Source organism: Dendrobates tinctorius, unplaced genomic scaffold (assembly GCF_039654945.1).
Source record: "Dendrobates tinctorius isolate UK_male_01 unplaced genomic scaffold, ASM3965494v1 ptg000382l, whole genome shotgun sequence".
Classification (NCBI taxonomy): Eukaryota; Metazoa; Chordata; class Amphibia; order Anura; family Dendrobatidae; genus Dendrobates; species Dendrobates tinctorius.
Window position 1 is genome coordinate 902,709 of NW_027362048.1, and position 19,686 is coordinate 922,394.

Below are 19,686 nucleotides of genomic sequence, written 5' to 3' on the forward strand. Positions count from 1 at the left end.
CTATTTTCCTACATTGTGCTCGTCTCAGAAAAGGGTGCGATTTACAGAGCAAGAGGATCAGAGCAACTAAATTTTATATATTTAAGGCAGATAGTGTTTATAAAAAATATACAAAATGGGAACAAAGCAATACAGTATATGCAATTACGTAACATAAAAGGGACAACAAAAGAAAATTACTAAACCCGATGTAAACAAATTGCACAGAGCTTAGTGGAGTGAGGCACTCCTTAGGAAAACAGGCAGAACCCACAGCAAGCTCTGCCTTCTAGGACTGACCAATGACAGAAACCCAAACTATGGTTTTCATTAGATCAAGGTTACACTCACATATCTTCCCTTGGTGAGCTCATGTGGGGGCTTGCTGCGGGATGTGCTTTGTCTGTTAGAATTTTCTGAGATCCTCAACTTACAGGATATCTTTACCCCTGGTAGCATATATTGTCGTCATGTTTCTTATCGCAATTTTACCTGTTTCTAGAGGTGAAACATGGCATAGATAGCGCTATCCATCGGACTAATAGTAAGTTGGAAGGGTTCTGCTGGCCTTACGGTGATGTGAGTGAATGCATTATGTTTGTTCCATTGCTACAACGCTCAAAATTTGTCTCCCATAAGTATCGTATAAATGCATACCCCAATATTCATCACTGACTACTGGATCCAAAAAGTCTCAGTTCCGTGCTTTGATCAGAGGTAGCTCTATGCCTGGTAAGTGTACATCCCAGACTCTTCGTAAATGGATCCCAGTATTGATGTCTGGCTTCCAAAGCAGATTCTGCTATAATTACCTGGTCACTGCTGGAGGTTCCTACTTGAATGGATGTTGAGGTGTTAATTCTTCAGCTATCATTAACCCCTTCACCCCCAAGGGTGGTTTGCACGTTCATGACCGGGCCAATTTTTACAATTCTGACCACTGTACCTTGATGAGGTCATAACTCTGGAACGCTTCCATGGATCCCGGTGATTCTGACAATGTTTTCTCATGACATATTGTACTTCATGTTAGTGGTAAAATTTCATTCAAATAACTTGCATTTATTTGTGAGAAAAACGGAAATTTGGCGAAAATTTTGAAAGTTTCGCAATTTTCCCACTTTGAATTTTTATGCCCTTAAATCACAGAGATACGGCACACAAAAAACTTGATAACTAACATTTACCACATGTTTACTTTACATCAGCACAATTTTGGAACCAAAATTTTTTTTTGTTAGGAAGTTATAAGGGTTAAAAGTTGACCAGCGATTTCTCATTTTTACAACACCATTTTATTTTTAGGACCACATCACATTTGAAGCCACTTTGAGGGGTCTATATGATAGAAAATACCCAAAAGTGACACCATTCTAAAAACTGCACCCCTTAAGGTGCTCAAAACCACATTCAAGAAGTTTATTAACCCTTTAGGTGTGTCACAGGAATTTTTTTGAATATTTAAAAAAAAATGAACATCTAACTTTTTTTCACAAAAAAAATACTTCAGGTTCAATTTTTTTTATTTTACCAAGGGTAACAGGAGAAATTGGACTTCAAAAGTTGTTGTGCAATTTGTCCTGAGTACGCTGATACCTGATATGTGGGGGGGAACGACTGTTTCGGCGCATGGCAGAGCTCAGAATGGAAGGAGCGCCGTTTGACTTTTTCAATGCAAAATTGGCTGGAATTCAGATTGGACGCCATGTCATGTTTGGAGAGTCCCTGATGTACCTAAACAGTGGAAACCCCCTACAAGTGACCCCATTTTGGAAACTAGACCCCCCAAGGAACTTAACTAGATATGTGGTGAGAACTTTGAACCCACAAGGGCTTTACAGAAGTTTATAACGTACAGCGGTACAATTAAAAAATCATATTTTTTCCACAAAAATGATCTTTTCACCCCAATTTTTATTTTCCCAAGGGTAACAGGACCCTAAAAGTTATTGTGCAATTTGTCCTGAGTACGCTGATACCTCACATGTGGGGGTAAACCACTATTTGGCGCATGGCAGAGCTCGGAAGGGAAGCAGCGCCATTTGACGTTTTTGGCTGGAATTGAGATCGGACACCATGTCGCGATTGGAAAACCCCTGATGTACCAAAACAGTGGAAACCCCCCACAAATGACACCATTTTGGAAACTAGACCCCCTAAGGAACTTATTTAGATGTGTGGTGAGAACTTTGAACCCCCAAGGGCTTCACAGAAGTTTATAACATAAAGCCGTACAAATAAAAAATCATATTTTTTCCACAAAAATGATCTTTTCACCCTCAATTCTTATTTTTCCAAGGGTAACAGGACCCCAAAAGTTATTGTGCAATTTGTCCTGAGTACGCTGATACCCCACATGTGGGGGTAAACCACTATTTGGGCGCATGGCAGAGCTCGGAAGGGAAGCAGCGCCATTTGACGTTTTTGGCTGGAATTGAGATCTGACACCATGTCGCGATTGGAAAACCCCTGATGTACCTAAACAGTGGAAACCCCCCACAAATGACACCATTTTGTAAACTAGACCCCCCAAGGAACTTATCTAGATGTGTGGTGAGCACTTTGAACCCCCCAGTGCTTCACAGAAGTTTATAACGCCCGGGCGTGAAAATAAAAAATTCGTATTTTTTCCACAAACATGATCAATTAGTCCCCAATTTTTATACTTTCCCAAGGGTAACAGGAGAAATTGAACCCCAAAAGTTGTTGTCCAATTTGTCCTGAGTACGCCGACACCCCATATGTGGGAGAAAACTACTGTATGGACACACGTCGGGGCTCGGAAGGGAAGTAGTGACGTTTTGGAATGCAGACTTTGAGGGAATGTTCTGCGGGTGTCATGTTGCCTTTGGAGAGCCCCTAATGTACCTAAACAGTGGAAACCCCCCACAAATGACCCCATTTTGGAAACGAGACCCCCTATGGAACTTATCTAGATGTGTGGTGAGCACTTTGAACCCCCAAGGGCTTCATAGAAGTTTATAATGCCCGGGCATGAAAATAAAAAAAATTGTATTCTTTCCACAAACATGATCAATTAGTCCCCAATTTTTTCATTTTCCCAAGGGTAACAGGAGAAATTGGACCCCAAAAGTTGTTGTCCAATTTGGTATGAGTACGCTGACACCCCATATGTGGGAGAAAACTACTGTATGGACACACGTCGGGGCTCGGAAGGGAAGTAGTGACGTTTTGGAATGCAGACTTTGATGGAATGGTCTGCGGGTGTCATGTTGCCTTTGGAGAGCCCCTGATGTACCTAAACAGTGGAAACCCCCACAAATGACCCCATTTTGGAAACGAGACCCCCTAAGGAACTTATCTAGATGTGTGGTGAGCACTTTGAACCCCCAAGGGCTTCACAGAAGTTTATAACGCTCAGACGTGAAACTAAAAAAATCATTTTTTTCCACAAAAATGATATTTTTGCCCCCAATTTTTTATTTTCCTAAGGGTAACAGGAGAAATTGGACCCCAAAAATTGTTTTTCAATTTGTCCTGAGTAGGCTGATACCCTACATGTGGGGGTAAAACACTGTTTGGGCGCATGGCAGAGCTTGGAAGGGAAGGAGCACCATTTGACTTTTTCAACTCAGAATTGGCTGGAATTGAGATCAGACGCTATGTTGCATTTGGAGAGCCCCTGATGTGCCCAAACAGTGGAAACCCCCAATTCTAACTCCAACCCGAACCCCAACACACCCCTAACCCTAATCTCAGCCCTAACCCTAACCCTAACCCTAACCCTAGCCCTAGCCCTAACGGAAAAATGGAAATAAATACATTTTTTTAATTTTATTATTTTTCCCTAACTAAGGGGGTGATAACGGGGGGTTTGATTTACTATTTATGGCGGTTTTTATATTTGGCAGCTGTCGCACGCTAAAAGACGCTTTTTATTGTAAAAATAGTTTTTGCATCACCACATATTGAGAGCTATAATTTTTCCGTATTTTGACCCACCGAGTCATGTGAGGTCTTATTTTTTGCGGGACGAGTTGACGTTTTTATTGGTACCATTTTCGGGCACGTGACATTTTTTGATTGCTTTTTATTCCGATATTTGGGACGCAGAATGAACAAAAACCAGCGTTTCATGAATTTCTTTTGGGGGGTGCGTTTACACCGTTCCGCGTGCGGTAAAATTGATAAAGCGGTTTTATTCTTCGGGTGAGTATGGTTACAGCGATACCTCATTTAGGTCTTTTTTTATGTTTTGTCGGTTTTATGCAATGAAAACTATTTTATATAAAAAATAATTATTTTTGCATCGCTTTATTCTGCGAGCTATAACTTTTTTATTTTTTCACTGATGATGCTGTGTGGTGGCTCGTTTTTTGCGGGACAAGATGACGTTTTCAGCGGTACCATGGATATTTATATGCGTCTTTTTGATCGCGTGTTATTACACTTTTTGTTTGGCGGTATGGTAATAAATCATTATTTTTTGCTTCGTTTTTTATTTTTATTTTTTAAGGGGTTCACTAAAGGGGTTAACCAATGGGACAGTTTTATAGGGAGGGTCGTTACGGACGCGGCGATACCTAATATGTGTACTTTTTTTTTTTTTTTATTTCCAAAAAATGGATTTATTTGGGGGAATATTTTTTTTTTTTCTAATTTATTTGGCGATTTTTTAAAAATTATTTTAACACTTTTTTTATTATTTTTTAACTTTATTAAATAGTCCCAGGTGGGACATCACTGTCCTGTGACAGATCGCTGATCTGTCACATCACAGATCACTGTGACAGATCAGCGATCTGTCACAGGCAGTGCAGATGGCTTCCTCATGCCTGCGCTTTGCAGGCACTGAGGAAGCCAGCTTCCTGCAGGCCCCAGAAGGCCCCCGCCGCCATCTTGGATTCGGGGGCCTGCAGGAAAGGAGTCCCCCGCAGCAGCGCTGCACATTGCGCTGCCGTGGGGGGCTCAGGGAAGCACGGAGGGAGCCCCCTCTCTGCCGATGCTTCCCTTTAACCCCCGGTACAACGCAATCATGTTTGATCGCGGTGTGCAAGGGGTTAACATGTCGGGGGCGGTCCGTGACCGCCTCTGACACATTGTGCCGGGTGTCAGCTGTGATAATCAGCTGACACCCGGCCGCGATCAGCGGTGCTCACCACGCGGTAGACGTACTATCCCGTCCATGGGCATAGGGGCCCGGGTCCCATGGACGGGATAGTACGTCGGATGTCAGGAAGGGGTTAAAGGGAACCTGTCAGAAGGATTATGCACAGTAACCTACACACTGTGTCAGGTCGGTGCCGTTATACTGATTAAAATGATACCTTGGTTGATGAAATCCATCTTGTGGTTATTGTTTAATCTTTATTTTCAGTTTTGAGTTAATGATAAGCCCGTGCTCCGCGGCGGCCTATGTGGGGGTCTTCATGTGGTGCTCTGGTTATATATTCATAATGAAGACTGCTGACAGGTCACTGATCCCTCAGTGACCTGCCACCTAGTTTCATAATGAATATCTGCATTATGAATATCTAATCAGAGCACCACATACGTAAACCCCGCTTAGGGCACGAGAATCTCATCAACTACAAACTGAAAATAAAGATTAAAGAACAACCATAACACGGATTTAATCAACCAAGGAATCATTTTATTCAGTATAAAGGCCGACCTGACACTGTCTGTAGGTTACTGTGCACAATCCTGCTAACAGGTTCCCTTTAATCCCATATGTTCAGTGGGAGGGCGACATCCCCTCTCCGGAGATGGCTTTTGGATTTTATTTTTTCTCTATGGCAGGTGCAGTCCACCAGTTTAAGAAAAACTGATTTAAAAGGTTTTGCTTTTTATACTGCATGTATCAATATCCAATATATTGTAAAGTTAGTTAAAACATTCCCTCTTTAACCGCTTAGCTCAAAATTATGTACATGTACATAATTAATTAGAATATCATCAAAAAGTTAGTTTATTCCAGTTCTTCAATACAAAAAGAGAAACTCATGTCATATAGGCTGATTACAAACAGAGTGATCTATTTCATGTGTTTATTTCTGTTAATGTTGATGATTGTGGCTTATTGCCAATGAAAACCCAACAGTCATTATCTCAGTAAATTAGCATAATTAACAAAAAACACCTGCAAAGGCTTCCTAAGCATTTAAAAAGGTCCCTTAGTCTGTTTCAGTAGGCTTCACAATCATGGGGAAGACTGCTGACTTGACAGATGTCCAGAAGGCAGTCATTGACACACACCACAAGACGGGTAAGCCACAAAAGGTCATTGCGAAAGAAGCTGGCTGATCTCAGAGTGCTGTATCCAAGCATATTAATGGAAAGTGGAGTGGAAGGAAAAAGTGTGGTAGAAAAAGGTGCACAAACAACCAGGATAACCGCAGCCTTGAAAGGAATGTTAAGAAAAGGCCAATCAAAATTTTGGGGGGAGATTCACAAGGAGTGGACTGCTGCTGGAGTCATTACATCAAGAGCCACCACACACAGACGTATCCAAAACATGGGCTACAAGTGTCGCATTCCTTGTGTCAAGCCACTCATGACCAAAAGACAACGCCAGAAGCGTCTTACCTTGGCCAAGGAGAAAAACAACTGGGCTGTTGCTCAGTGGTCCAAGGTGTTGTATTCAGATGAAAGTAAATTTTGCATTTATTTGAAAATCAAGGTCCCAGAGTCTGGAGGAAGAGTGGAGAGACAGACAATCCAAGATGCTTGAGGTCTAGTGTGAAGTTTCCACAATCAGTGATGGTTTGGGGAGCCATGTCCTCTGCTTGTGTAGGTCCACTGTGTTTTATCAAGACCAAAGTCAGTGCAGCCGTCTACTAAGAAATTTTAGAGTTTTTCAAGCTTCCCTCTGCCAACGAGCTTTTTGGAGATGCAAATTTCATTCTCCAGCAGGACTTGGCACCTGTCCACACTGCCAAAAGTACCAATACCTGGCTTACAAACAACATTATTACTATGCTTGATTGGCCAACAAACTCACCTGACCTTAACCCTATATGGGGTATTGTCAAGAGGAAGATGAGAGACCCAACAATGCAGACAAGCTGAAGGCTGCTATCAAAGCAGCCTGGGCTTCCATAATACCTCAGCAGTGCCACTGGCTGATCACTTCCATGCCACGTTGCATTGATGCAGTAATTGATGCAAAAGGAGCCCAGACCAAGTATTGTGTGCTTTTGTAGGAGGGTGGACTAATATGTGGACCAGTCTGGGTGTAAAGGGACAAATGTATATGCTATGTAACATGTTGTGCGTTAACATATATATGTGTACGTGTAAGACAAAGAAGGAATATTAGCTAGAGCCAGTGGAGTACAGAGCTTGGCCACTAGGGGGAGACATAGTACAGAGAAAGAAAAGGCCTTAATAACAGCTAATGCTAGGAAAAGCCAAGTCATGGTGGGCGGAGTTAATGGAACAGGAGAAGGGGATTTCCAGGTTGAAGGGATAAAAGGAGGAGGTCCTTAGATGAGAGAGAGAGCGAACTCAGGAAGAAACAGAGGAGAGAAGAGCTCAGGAAGAGACAGAGGAGAGAGACAGAGAAGAGGCGAGAGAAAGAGATAGCACGGAAAGGGGGGTGGCCCCGGAAGACAGCAGAAGGGACAGAGAGCCTGGGGTACTGAACTGCTGGAGAGCTGGGCACTGAAGCGAAGTAGGTGTGGCAGCGAGTGGATGGGCCGAGTAGGTGATTGCTGTGGCCGTGGGCCTAAGGCAGCCACAGTGAGAGAGTCTGAAACGACGTTGCACTGGGGAAGCAGAGGACGAAAGGAAGAGACGTGTTACGGGTACCCAGGCATGTCTGCTGAAGCTGTATGAAATTGCTGTTACTGAAGAAAGGAACCGAATAAAGAGAAACCTTTTGATACAACCACAGGCTACGGACTCTTGTCTTTGGTAACGACGGAAGCGTGCCCTAGGGACCACCCCCCCCAGTCGGCACACAATCCTACACTTTTACTGAACATGCATTTCAGTAGGCCAACATTTCTGATTTTAAAATCAAGCTGGTGTTATAAAGTATTCTAATTTACTGAGATAATGACTTTTGGGCTTTCATTGGCTGTAAGCCATAGTCATCAACATTAACAGAAATAAACACTTGAAATAGATCACTCTGTTTGTAATGACTCTATATAATATGTGAGTTTTACTTTTTGTATTGAAGAACTGAAATAAATTTACTTTTTGATGATATTTTAATTTAGTGAGAAGCACTTGTATGTCCCTCCACACATGTTAGTTGCCTGCTATGTAACATACTGTAGCTGGCATGTGTCTCTTACGGCAGCAGCCAGAGCTGAGCTCCAATCACTGCTGTTAACTATTTAGATTCTACTCTCAATCTCTAGATTTGAGAGTCTTCAATGGCTAACTGAAATAAATTGCAAGCTTTTGAGACTACTCAGGTCTCTTCATCAGCCCTAGAATAATACAATCTGAAGAATCACATTAATACACAACAGGGCACAGAAATAATGCAATAGATAAGACAAGTGATGTGAAGCAGAACTATCACTATGGGAGATTGAGAAACAGTTGTGGCCGTAAATGTTGGAACAGAATAACTCTCAATCTCTAATAGCAGCATTTAAATGTAGCAGCTCCCATCACTGCCATCTTTGTACTCCTTTGAAGTTCAGCCATAGGCTGAGTTACATACGAGATTGCATTCTTCACTATACACTGTAATACCGGCATCTCAGGAACAAAAAATAATCCCTAACACAGCTCCAACGACAGAAAAAATAAAAATTATTGGTGTTCTCAGAAAGTGGTGACACAAACCAACATATTTTTTTTTTACAAACTTCAGAATTTTTTTCACCATTTGAACTAAAGAAAAAGCTACACAATTTTTTTATAGTCAAAATCGTACAGACATGCAGAGTCATGCGTTCAGATAACTTTTACCATAAAATTAATTCCGTAAAAATAAAACTCAAAATTTAAGGACAGTATTGCAATTTTACCCAATTTAATCCTACCTGTAATTAAATTTTACCTGTATGGTAAAGGGAATGTACTGTTCAAAAGTACAACTCTTCTTCAAAAAACAAGACATCAAATGGCTATATTGACACAAAATAAAAAAGTTATGGCTCTTGGAAGAAGAGGAGGTAAAAATGAGAATCTAAAATCCCAAACTGGCTTTGGATACAGGGAATTAAATGGTTTAAATAGTAACTATACTTTTGAATAAGCTGAAAAAGTGGCTCATAATTAAGGAAGGAAGCAGATTTCTATGATAAAATGTATTACAAAGTTTCTTTGTTGAAAGTACAGTTCTTATTAAAGATGGAAAAAGTAGCAATTCATATTAACTGAGAACATGCCTTGTACAACAGAGAAACCTATTTATGTGGCAACAATCTTGGAATGTTTTAGCAAATCTCAGTGATTCTGAGATAGTTTTTTCGTGACACATTGTACCTTATGATTGTTGTTAATTTAGGTTGATATGCGTCACATTTGTTTGTGAAAATATCAGAAATTACAAATTTAATTAAAAATTTTTTTTTACAATTCTGACCACTGTCACTTTATGAGGTTATAGCTCTGGAACACTTCAACGTATTCAACTGATTCTGAAATTGTTTTTTCGTGGCATATTGTACTTCATGTTAGTCGTAAAATTTCTTTGATATAACTTGTGTTTATTTGTGGAAAAAACTAAAAATTTGGCAAAAATTTAGCAGTTTTCAAACTTTTAATTTTTATGCCCTTAAATCAGAGATTCATATCGCACAAAATAGTTACTAAATAACATTTCCCACATGTGTCAGCAAAATTTCAGAAACATTTTTTTTTTTGTCAGGACGTTATAAGGGTTAAAAGTTGACCAGCAATTTCTAATTTTTCCAACAAAATATACAAAACTATTTTTTTAGGGACCATCTATATTTGAAGTGAATTTGGGGGTTAACATGGCAGAAAATATCCCAAAGTGACACCATTCTAAAAACGACCCCTCAAGGTGCTCAAAACCACATTCAAGAAGTTTATTAACCCTTCAGGTGCTTCACAAGAACTAAAGCAATGTGTAAGAAAAAAATTGACATTTTACTTTTTTTACAAAAAATTTACTTTAGACCCAAACTTTTTTATTTTCACAAGGGTATCAGGTGAAAATGGACCAAAATATTTGTTGTTCAATTTCTCCAGACTATGCTCATACCCCGTATGTGGTGGAAGTCCATTGATTGGATGCATGGCAGGGCTCAGAAGGGACTGAGCACCTTTTGACTTTTTGAAAGCAAAATTATCTGGAATCAATGGCGTGCACCACGTCACATTTGGAGACCCCCTGATGTAACTTACCAGTGGAAACCCTCCAATTCTAACTCCAACATTAACACAGCCCTACCTCTGATCCTAATCCCAACTCTCACCCTAATCTCAACTCTAACCACAACCCTAACCCCAACTCCGACACTACCTTAACCCCCACACCCCAACCATAACCCCAACACAGCCCTAACTCCAACACAACCCTGACCCCCAACACAACCGTAACACTAGCCCCAAAACTAACCATAGCCCAACCCTAACCTAACTCTCTCCCCAACCCTAACCCTACCCCCAAGCCTAACCCTAGCTCGAACCACAACCCTTGCTCCAACCACAACTCTATCCCCAACCATAACCCTAGCTCTAACTCCAACCCTAACCCTAGCCCCAACCCTAACCTTAACTGCAAAGAATGAAAAGAAATTTTTAACCTAACTAAGGGGATCACAAAGAGGGGTTTGATTTACTATTTTTTTTTTATTTTAATCACAGGGTGTTTTACTGTGATCAAAATGAACCAATAGAAAAATCTTCTATCGTTGCCAGGTGGCGGCTGGCAGAACCTGGCGGGTGTACTGCTCATGTGCCTGCCATTTTCTTCCAAGAAGAATATGCCGGGGGCTGTAGGACAGAGCCAGAGGGTGCAGGGATATCAAAGATACTGGGGGGAACTCAGGGGACTACATTTCTCTCTCCTCTAGTATGTTAGATCATAGAGGAGAGAGAAATGAATGGGAAATCTGACTTTTTTTGCAATTGCCGTTATTCCGTGATCACGAGATTGGGTATGGTAAAAACCGACCCGAATCATGAAAATTGTCCGACGCTGGGGACACTATAATCTTATTTCTCAGCACCGCTTAAAAGCAGTGCAGAGGAATAAGTACCCTTAACTGCCACCGTTAAAAGGCGTATCAGTGGTCGTTAAGGGGCAAATCATAAGGCTATGTGCACATGGTGCAGATTCTGCTGTGGAATTTTCCGCGCAGATTTTGCTAAATCTGCAGGTAAAATGACCTGCGTTTTACCTGCAGTTTTAGTGCAGATTTAGTGCAGTTTTTGTGCGATTTCCCCTGCAGTTTTCACCTGCAGATTTCTATAATGGAGCAGATGAAAAACTGCTGCAGAACTGCACAAAAGAAGTGACATGCTGCAGTTTTAAATCTGCACCAAATCTGTGCGGAAAAAATCTGCAGCATTTGCACAGGGTTTTTTGTCTTACATAGCTTTAAATGGTACTGTACATCACTTGCAGTTCTGCTGCAGTTCTGCTGCAGTTCTGAAGGGCCAAATCTGCTGCAGAACTGCACCAGAATCTGCACCATGTGCACATAGCCTAACACAATTTCCATAACAGCAGGTTAGTTTAAAACTGGTGAATTCAGGGAACCGTAATATACCTATCTGGAGCATCCAGCACTGCCCCAGTCCACATGGTACAGAATTTTCCATGTAATGCCGCATAACGACTGAAGTGGTGCAGAAAACAAATGGATAGCCAGGGATTCCCATGATACCCAGGTTATTACTCATGGTATTCAAAGTAAACCTCCAAGGCTTGTGTATGATTGACCTGTGTCACTGGATAACAGTTGTAACTACAGTTTCTGGACATCTATATCTGGTAGTGTCTAAAATGTTATAATATGCAAAACAATAATAATTGTGCACATTTAAAATGAAAATTCTAGGAGCCAGAACACTAGGTTTGTATGTTCTCCATAAGACAAATTTACAGAAAAAAAGTATTTTTGGCATGTATTAACATGTGGAAACCTGTCAGACATGAAATGACTGAAGCTATGTATAAAATATGCATGACGGAATACTTACTGTTAGAGATGTGAAGGTCAAGCAGATACCTCCAAACCCATTTAGAGACAAAGCAAGGAATATGACTGGGGCTAAAACTGTGAAAACATATACAATCAGATTATGTATGAGTCAACAGATATTTGCATAGAAAAGGAAAATGAGTTACAAATAATATGACTTACAAGTTAGAATATTTGTCAATAAATGCCAAATCAATAGAAGTAAAATAATAATTAAAGGGGTTATACGGGACTTTGTGTTTTTTTTTCCAATGAGGCTAAGAACTTACTGACAGTAAGTTTCTAACTACCTGCCTGTGCTGACCAGCAATGATTTATCCCGTCTCAGGTGGTGATTCTCCTGCCTCCTTTGACCTCACGTTAACAAAGTAGTATTCTCTTTTGGGCTCCTCTGTTGATGGGGTGTCACTGCTGAAGTTATGCTGTTTGACAGTCATGCCCTATCAGCAGAGCAGAGCAGAAGAGAAGTTGCTCTGTCGACATGACATCACAAGAAACAGGAGAATCGTCAGCAGGAGTAGTCTGGGATAGTTGTAGGGCAGAACAGGCAGGATGTTAACAACTACCTGCCAGTAAGCTCTTAGCTCCATACTAGGGATGAGCGAGTATACTCGTTAGGATTCGATACTCGGCGAGTAATGCGGTACCCGCGGTACTCGAATCCTGGCGAGTATTTCACTACTCGCCTCGCAATATTCGGCACAGCCCGCACAGTCCCCGCACAGCCCAGCACAGTCCCCGTACAGCCTAGCACAGTGCCACACAGTCCCCGCACAGTCCAGCGCAGTCCCACACAGCCTGGCATAGTCCCCGCACAGTACCTGCAAAGCCCAGCACAGTCCCGCACAGCCCGGCATAGTCCCCGCACAGTACCTGCACAGCCCGACACAGTCTTCTCACAGGCCAGCACAGTCCCGCACAGCCCAGCACAGTCTTCTCACAGGCCAGCACGGTCCCGCACAGCCCGGCACAGTCTTCTCACAGGTCAGCACAGTCCCGCACAGCCCGGCACAGACTTCTCACAGGCCAGCACAGCTTGGCACAGTCTTCTCACAGGCCAGCACAGTCCCGCACAGCCCGGCACAGTCTTCTCACAGGCCAGCACAGTACCGCACAGTCTTTTTGTCAGGACTCTACTGTCAGGATCCTCTCGGCATCGGCAAACTGCCACGCCGAGCAGGGTGACTTACCCACACTATGGGAGAGCACGGGGTCCAATACAGTAGTGACGGTTCAAGCAGACAGGACCTGCGGCACTGAAAATAGTAAGGAGTCCCAGGACCTAGATCATGTGACTGCAGGGGGCGGGGCTTAGCGTCCTACTGCTGCAGATGATATAATGTACCTACTGCAAGGAAACTGTAGAAGAGGAGAGGAAAACGCAGGTCAGACGAGCAAGGGTTCGCACACGGAGTGGGCTGTGCAGTACCAGAGGGACAAGCAAAGAATAGTCAAGTCACAGGCAGAGGTCATACACAGAGAGGTAGCGCAGTACAAGAGGGACAGGCAGAACTCGTAACAGGGACAGAACCGGGTCAAAACCAAACAAGCAAGCAAGATATCAGGCACAAGGCACACGTACGCACGAGGTCAACTAACTCAGCTGAGGGCAGGAGTATAACTGACAGCGGACCTAGGTCATTTGAGCATTAAATAGCCGCCCTCTGCCAGAGAGAGGCAGAAACAATTAACCCCTGATTGACCAGGACGGGCCAAAGACAAAGCCAATCCTGGATCATGACAGTACCCTCCTCTCAATGGGGGGCCACTGGACCCCCGAGTCTCTCAGGATACTTAGCGTGAAAGGCCCAGACCAACCGATCCGCATGAACCGATCGAGCAGGAACCCACGACCGGTCTTCAGGACCGTAGCCTTTCCAATGTACAAGATATTGAAGGGCACGACAGACCAACCTAGAGTCAACAATTCGTTCCACCTCGTACTCAGACTGCCCGTCTACCAAAACCGGTGGTGGGGAAGACGATGATCCCTCCCCACAGGACCTCACAGGTTTTAAAAGGGCCCTATGGAAAACATTGGGGATCCGTAGAGATGGCGGGAGATGCAACCGAAAAGCCACCGGGTTAACCTCTTCGGTAATTTCATAGGGACCAATAAACTTAGGTCCAAGCTTCGCAGGGGGACCTTGAGCCTTATATTCTTGGTAGATAACCATACCTTATCCCCAATCTGGAACACCGACCCCACGGACCGTTTTTTGTCTGCAAAAAACTTATATTTATCCTGGGCCTTCATAATGTTACTCTGGACCTCCTGCCATACCTCCCCCAACCGCTGGATGGTCTCATCCGCCCCAGGACACTCAGAGTCCAAACGGGAAAACACTCCGAAATGAGGATGAAACCTATAGTTGCAGAAAAAGGGAGATGTTCCCGTAGACTGGTTAATGCGGTTGTTAAACGCAAACTCGGCCAAAGGTAATGCAGTACACCAATCATCCTGTCAAGCAACGCAGAATTTGCTCCAGAGACTGACTGGTCCGCTCGGTCTGCCCATTAGTCTCTGGATGGTAAGCGGATGAAAAGGACAGACCAATACCCAACCTCTTACAAAATTCCCTCCAAAATCTGGAAACAAATTGTACTCCTCTATCAGACACCACATTCAAGGGTACCCCATGCAACCGCACCACATGCTCAACAAACAATCTGGACAACGTTTCCGCATTAGGTAGAGCTGCCAAAGGTACAAAATGTGCCTGCTTACTAAACCTGTCCACCACAACCCAAACGATGGTATTACCCTTGGAGGGGGGAAGGTTGGTGATGAAATCCATGGACAAATGAGTCCATGTTCTCTCAGGAATTGGCAGTGGTACCAATTCCCCGGCTGGCCGGTTATGGGGGGTTTTTGCACGGGCACAAACATCACATGCAGACACATATTCCCCACCATCAGAGGCTAAAGAAGACCACCAGAATATTCTAGCAATGGCCTTCTGGGTAGCCGAGATGCCTGGATGTCCACCCAGAACTGAGTCATGGAACTCCCGAAGGACCTTGAGACGAAACTGAGCTGGTACGAAAAGTTTATCCACCGGCTTAGCCGGAGGTGCAAGAGACTGGGCTTCCCGAATCTCCCGTTCCAACATATTAGAAATACCTGCCACCACCACCACCCCGGGCTGAAGAATGGAGGATGGAGGTTCAGGTCGGGAAACCGGATCTAGACTGCGTGACAAGGCATCAGCTCTGACATTTTTGGATCCTGGCCGAAAAGTGATAGAGAAGTGGAATCGGGAAAAAAAAGTGACCATCTAGCCTGTCTAGGAGTCAACCTTTTAGCTGACTCAATGTAAGCTATGTTCTGTGGTCTGTTATAGGATGGACAGCCCCCTCCAAAAAATGCCTCCAATCTTCAAAGGCCAACTTCATGGCCAGAAGTTCTCGATTCCCAACATCAGTTTCTCTCCGCAGGGGAGAATTTCTTCAAGAAAAAGGCGCAAGGTCTCAAATTAGTCAAAGTGGCAGGTCCCTGGGACAATACCGCCCCCACCTCTGAGGCGTCCACCTCAACAATAAATGGTTCAGATGGGTCCGGTTGAATAAGAACCGGAGCAGACATGAAACATTTTTTTAAAAACTGAAACGCCGCTATCGCTGCGGCTGACCAATTCTTGATATCGGCCCCCTTTTGAGTCATGTCTGTGAGGGGTTTAACCACCTGTGAGAACCCCCTTATAAATTTGCGATAATAATTGGTGAATCCTAGGAAATGCTGCAGAGCTTTTAAATCACAAGGTTGGACCCAATCGACAATGGCCTGCACCTTATTAGGATCCATGCGATACCCCTCAGCAGACACAATGAACCCCAGAAAAGACAGTTCCTGTACAAAAAATAAACATTTCTCTAGTTTAGCAAAGAGACAGTTCTCCCGAAGCCTTTGGAGGACTGCTGGAATATGACCAATGTGAGCCTGTTTATCAGGAGAGTAGATCAGTATGTCATCCAAATACACCACCATAAAACATCCAATCAAATCAGAGAACACGTGATTTATGAAATTATGGAAGACCGCTGGAGCATTGGTCAGACGTAAGGCATGACCAAATTTTCAAACAACCCTTCAGTAGTGAGAAAAGCAGTTTTCCACTCATCTCCCTCCCAGACTCGGATAAGGTTATACGCTCCCCGTAGATCTAATTTCGAAAACCACTTAGCTCCGGACAACTGGTTGTACAAATCAGGAATAAGTGGGAGGGGATATGTATTTCTCACAGTTATCTTATTTGACTCTCGAAAATCGAGGCATGTGCGTAAACCACCGTCTTTTTTCTTAACGAAAAAGAACCACCGCCGCCACGGGAGAGACAGAAGGACGAATGTGTCCCTTACGGAGACTCTCGGAAATGTATTCCTTCATAGCAGCCCGTTCGGGACCCGAAAGGTTATGCAAGCGGGCCTTGGACAATTTAGCACCTGAAACCAGTTCAATGGCACAATCAAATGGGAGGTGTGGTGGTAAAACCTCAGCCCCCTTTTTGGAGAAAACTTCCGTATAGTCTTTTAGGTACTCCGGAATACCTTCCAGACCCACGGACGACACAGACACAGTAGCAAGACATTTTTCAGAACAATAGGGACCCCATTTAACAATGTCCCGAGATTCCCAATTAATCACTGGATTATGTAATTGTAACCAGGGGAACCCCAACACCAGTCCCGCAGGCAGGTTGTCCATAACAAAGCATGAAATATGTTCCTAGTGCAAGGAACTCACTTTAAGGAGAAACTCCTCTGTAAGAAATATGACGTCATTCTTAGCCAGTGGTGTTTTGTCAATGGCAACAACATGGATAGGAGTCTCCAGCCTAACTGTCCCTAACTTACACCTGGACACCAAGTCATAGTCAATAATGTTCAACGACGATCCGCAATCCGCAAAAGCAGAAGTGGGTGTGGAGACACTCCAACAACAAAGTTCCACTTGCAACAACATTTTTAAAAATGGAGAAAAAGGTACCCGAGAGCCTGGGTGACCTCCACGACAATCACTCGGGCTCAGTCGCTTGCTGTCAGTGGACAGGAAGGGCCATCCTTTTTCCAATGTCCGGAATCACCACAGTGAAAACAGCATTTTCCCATGCGCCGTTGTCTCTTTTCTTTCTCCTTGACGTCGATGGTTCCCAATGTAGGACTGGCTCCCCTTCCTTGGGAAAATAATGGGGTTTCAATCTGCATCACTCCCCTGGCCCGTAGCCTGCGATCCATTCGGACGGCTTGTGTCATAGTGTCCTCCAGAGAATCAGGCGGAGGGTGGAGAGCCAAGGCATCCTGCAGACGTTCAGACAGGCCTCTACGGAACAAACTCCGGAGGGCGGCATTCTAGCAGACCTCAGCAGTTCAGCGTCTGAACTCTGAGCAAAACCACTCGGCTGAGTGCTTCCCCTGGCACACACTCATCACCCTGTCCGCCATACGCATCCGATCAGGCTCATCATAAATATGCCCCAAGGCCTCAAAAAATGCATCCACAGTCAAACGCTCAGGGGCAGTGGTCGGAAGGGAGAAAGCCCAAGCCTGGGGAGCTCCCCTTAACAGAGACATAATGACCCCCACTCTCTGTCTTTCATCCCCAGAAGAGTGTGGTCTCAATGAAAAAAAAAAAGCTTACAGCCCTCCTTGAACACTTTGAATTCCCTTTTATCTCCAGAAAAGGTATCTGGTAACTCAACCGGAGACTCAGGGGAAATTAATGTAACATCCTGGGCCCCCGATGATAAAACCCCCTGCACAGTGTCAGCGATCAACTGCTGAGACTGAGCCAGGGCGAGTTGTTCCCCCAGGAGTCTCTGAGACATCTGAGTCAGGTGTTTTACCTGCTCAGAAAGAGTGTGCATAGGATCCATCACACACACAGGAGAAAGGGAGCAGAGAAAAAAAATGGTAACGGTCAGTTATAATGTCAGGACTCTACTGTCAGGATCCTCTCGGCATCGGCAAACTGCCACACCGAGCAGGGTGACTTACCCACACTATGGGAGAGCACGGGGTCCAATACAGTAGTGACGGTTCAAGCAGACAGGACCTGCGGCACTGAAAATAGTAAGGAGTCCCAGGACCTAGATCATGTGACTGCAGGGGGCGGGGCTTAGCGTCCTACTGCTGCAGATGATATAATGTACCTACTGCAAGGAAACTGTAGAAGAGGAGAGGAAAACGCAGGTCAGACAAGCGAGGGTTCGTACACGGAGAGGGCAGTGCAGTACCAGAGGGACGAGCAAAGAATAGTCAAGTCACAGGCAGTGGTCATACACAGAGAGGTAGCGCAGTACAAGAGGGACAGGCAGAACTCGTAACAGGGACAGAACCGGGTCAAAACCAAACAAACAAGCAAGATATCAGGCACAAGGCACAAATACGCACGAGGTCAACTAACTCAGCCGAGGGCAGGAGTATAACGGACACCGGACCTAGGTCAAGTGAGCATTAAATAGCTGCCCTCTGCCATAGAGAGGCAGAAACAGTTAACCCCTGTCTGACCAGGACGGGCCAAAGACAAAGCCCATCCTGGATCATGACACTTCTCACAGGCTAGCACAGTCCCGCACAGCCTGGCACAGTCTTCTTACAGGCCAGCACAGTCCCGCACAGTCCGGCACAGTCTTCGCACAGTCCCCGCCCAGCCCAGCACACACACACAGCCCACTACTCGCATCTCCCATAGACTTACATTGGACTCGCTACTCGTTACGAGTACCCGAGTATTAGGAGGTACTTGTAACGAGTACAGCGAGTCCGAATCCTTGACTACTCGCTCATTGCTACTCCATATGAAAAGAGAAGTCCAGGATAACCCCTTTACAAATTTGTTGTGTATTAGTGATATGTATTTGGCAATATGACAAGTTGTAAGTGAATTGTTGAATGACATTAATGTGCAGTTTGTGGATTTTTTTAAGTAGATTATGCTTTAGGTGGAATAATTCTTATTATTGTATAAATTGCAACAAGTAGTATTTACTGCTGTTTAATAGTGCATGAGTTTCTGTCTCCAGCAATAGTGTTATATTGCCAGTAAAGCACGGTTAGAAAAAATAGAACCAGAAAGTTCCTGCTCACTGTGTATGTAGCTGAAATACATTTTAGTTTCACTTTCAAACTGACAGACAAGATGCTAAGATCCTAAGCTATAAGAAATACCAGTTGTAATCTGTGTCATCTTTGTCCCTGAATTCCTGAAAATATATTTACTGTTGAATAGGTTGGACAGTACAGACCTTTCAGTTTTCAGTGTCAACATTCAGTGTCAACAGTCTTTCATATTCTATAGTGCAGACTTGGGCAAGCTACGACCCTCCGGCCACATTTGGCTCTTTAGCTATTCCTGTCCAGAAGAGGACAACAAAAGAGCTGAAAACAGTGGCTTCCAAGTGGCATGCTACATCCACCCTCCCCACCTCCATCCCACATCTCAATTTCACCACTGTTCTGCACCCTCGGGTTGCAGATACTGGTAACATAGTAACATAGTAATTAAGGTTGAAGGGAGACTTTAAGTCCATCTAGTTCAACCCATATCCTATCCTAACTTGCCCTAACATGTTGATCCAGAGGAAGGCAAAAAAACCCCATG

The 19,686-nt window shown here is 43.9% G+C and overlaps 1 protein-coding gene across 1 annotated transcript in view; it reads right to left on the reverse strand.

The window, feature by feature from the left end:
- Positions 1-19,686, reverse strand: part of LOC141075953 (large neutral amino acids transporter small subunit 3-like) — a 292,296-nt gene that overhangs the window by 156,779 nt on the left and 115,831 nt on the right. Inside the window, exon 5 of the mRNA XM_073563148.1 lies at positions 12,085-12,161. Coding sequence (XP_073419249.1) covers positions 12,085-12,161 — 77 coding nt within the window. The remainder of the gene's footprint in view (positions 1-12,084; positions 12,162-19,686) is intronic.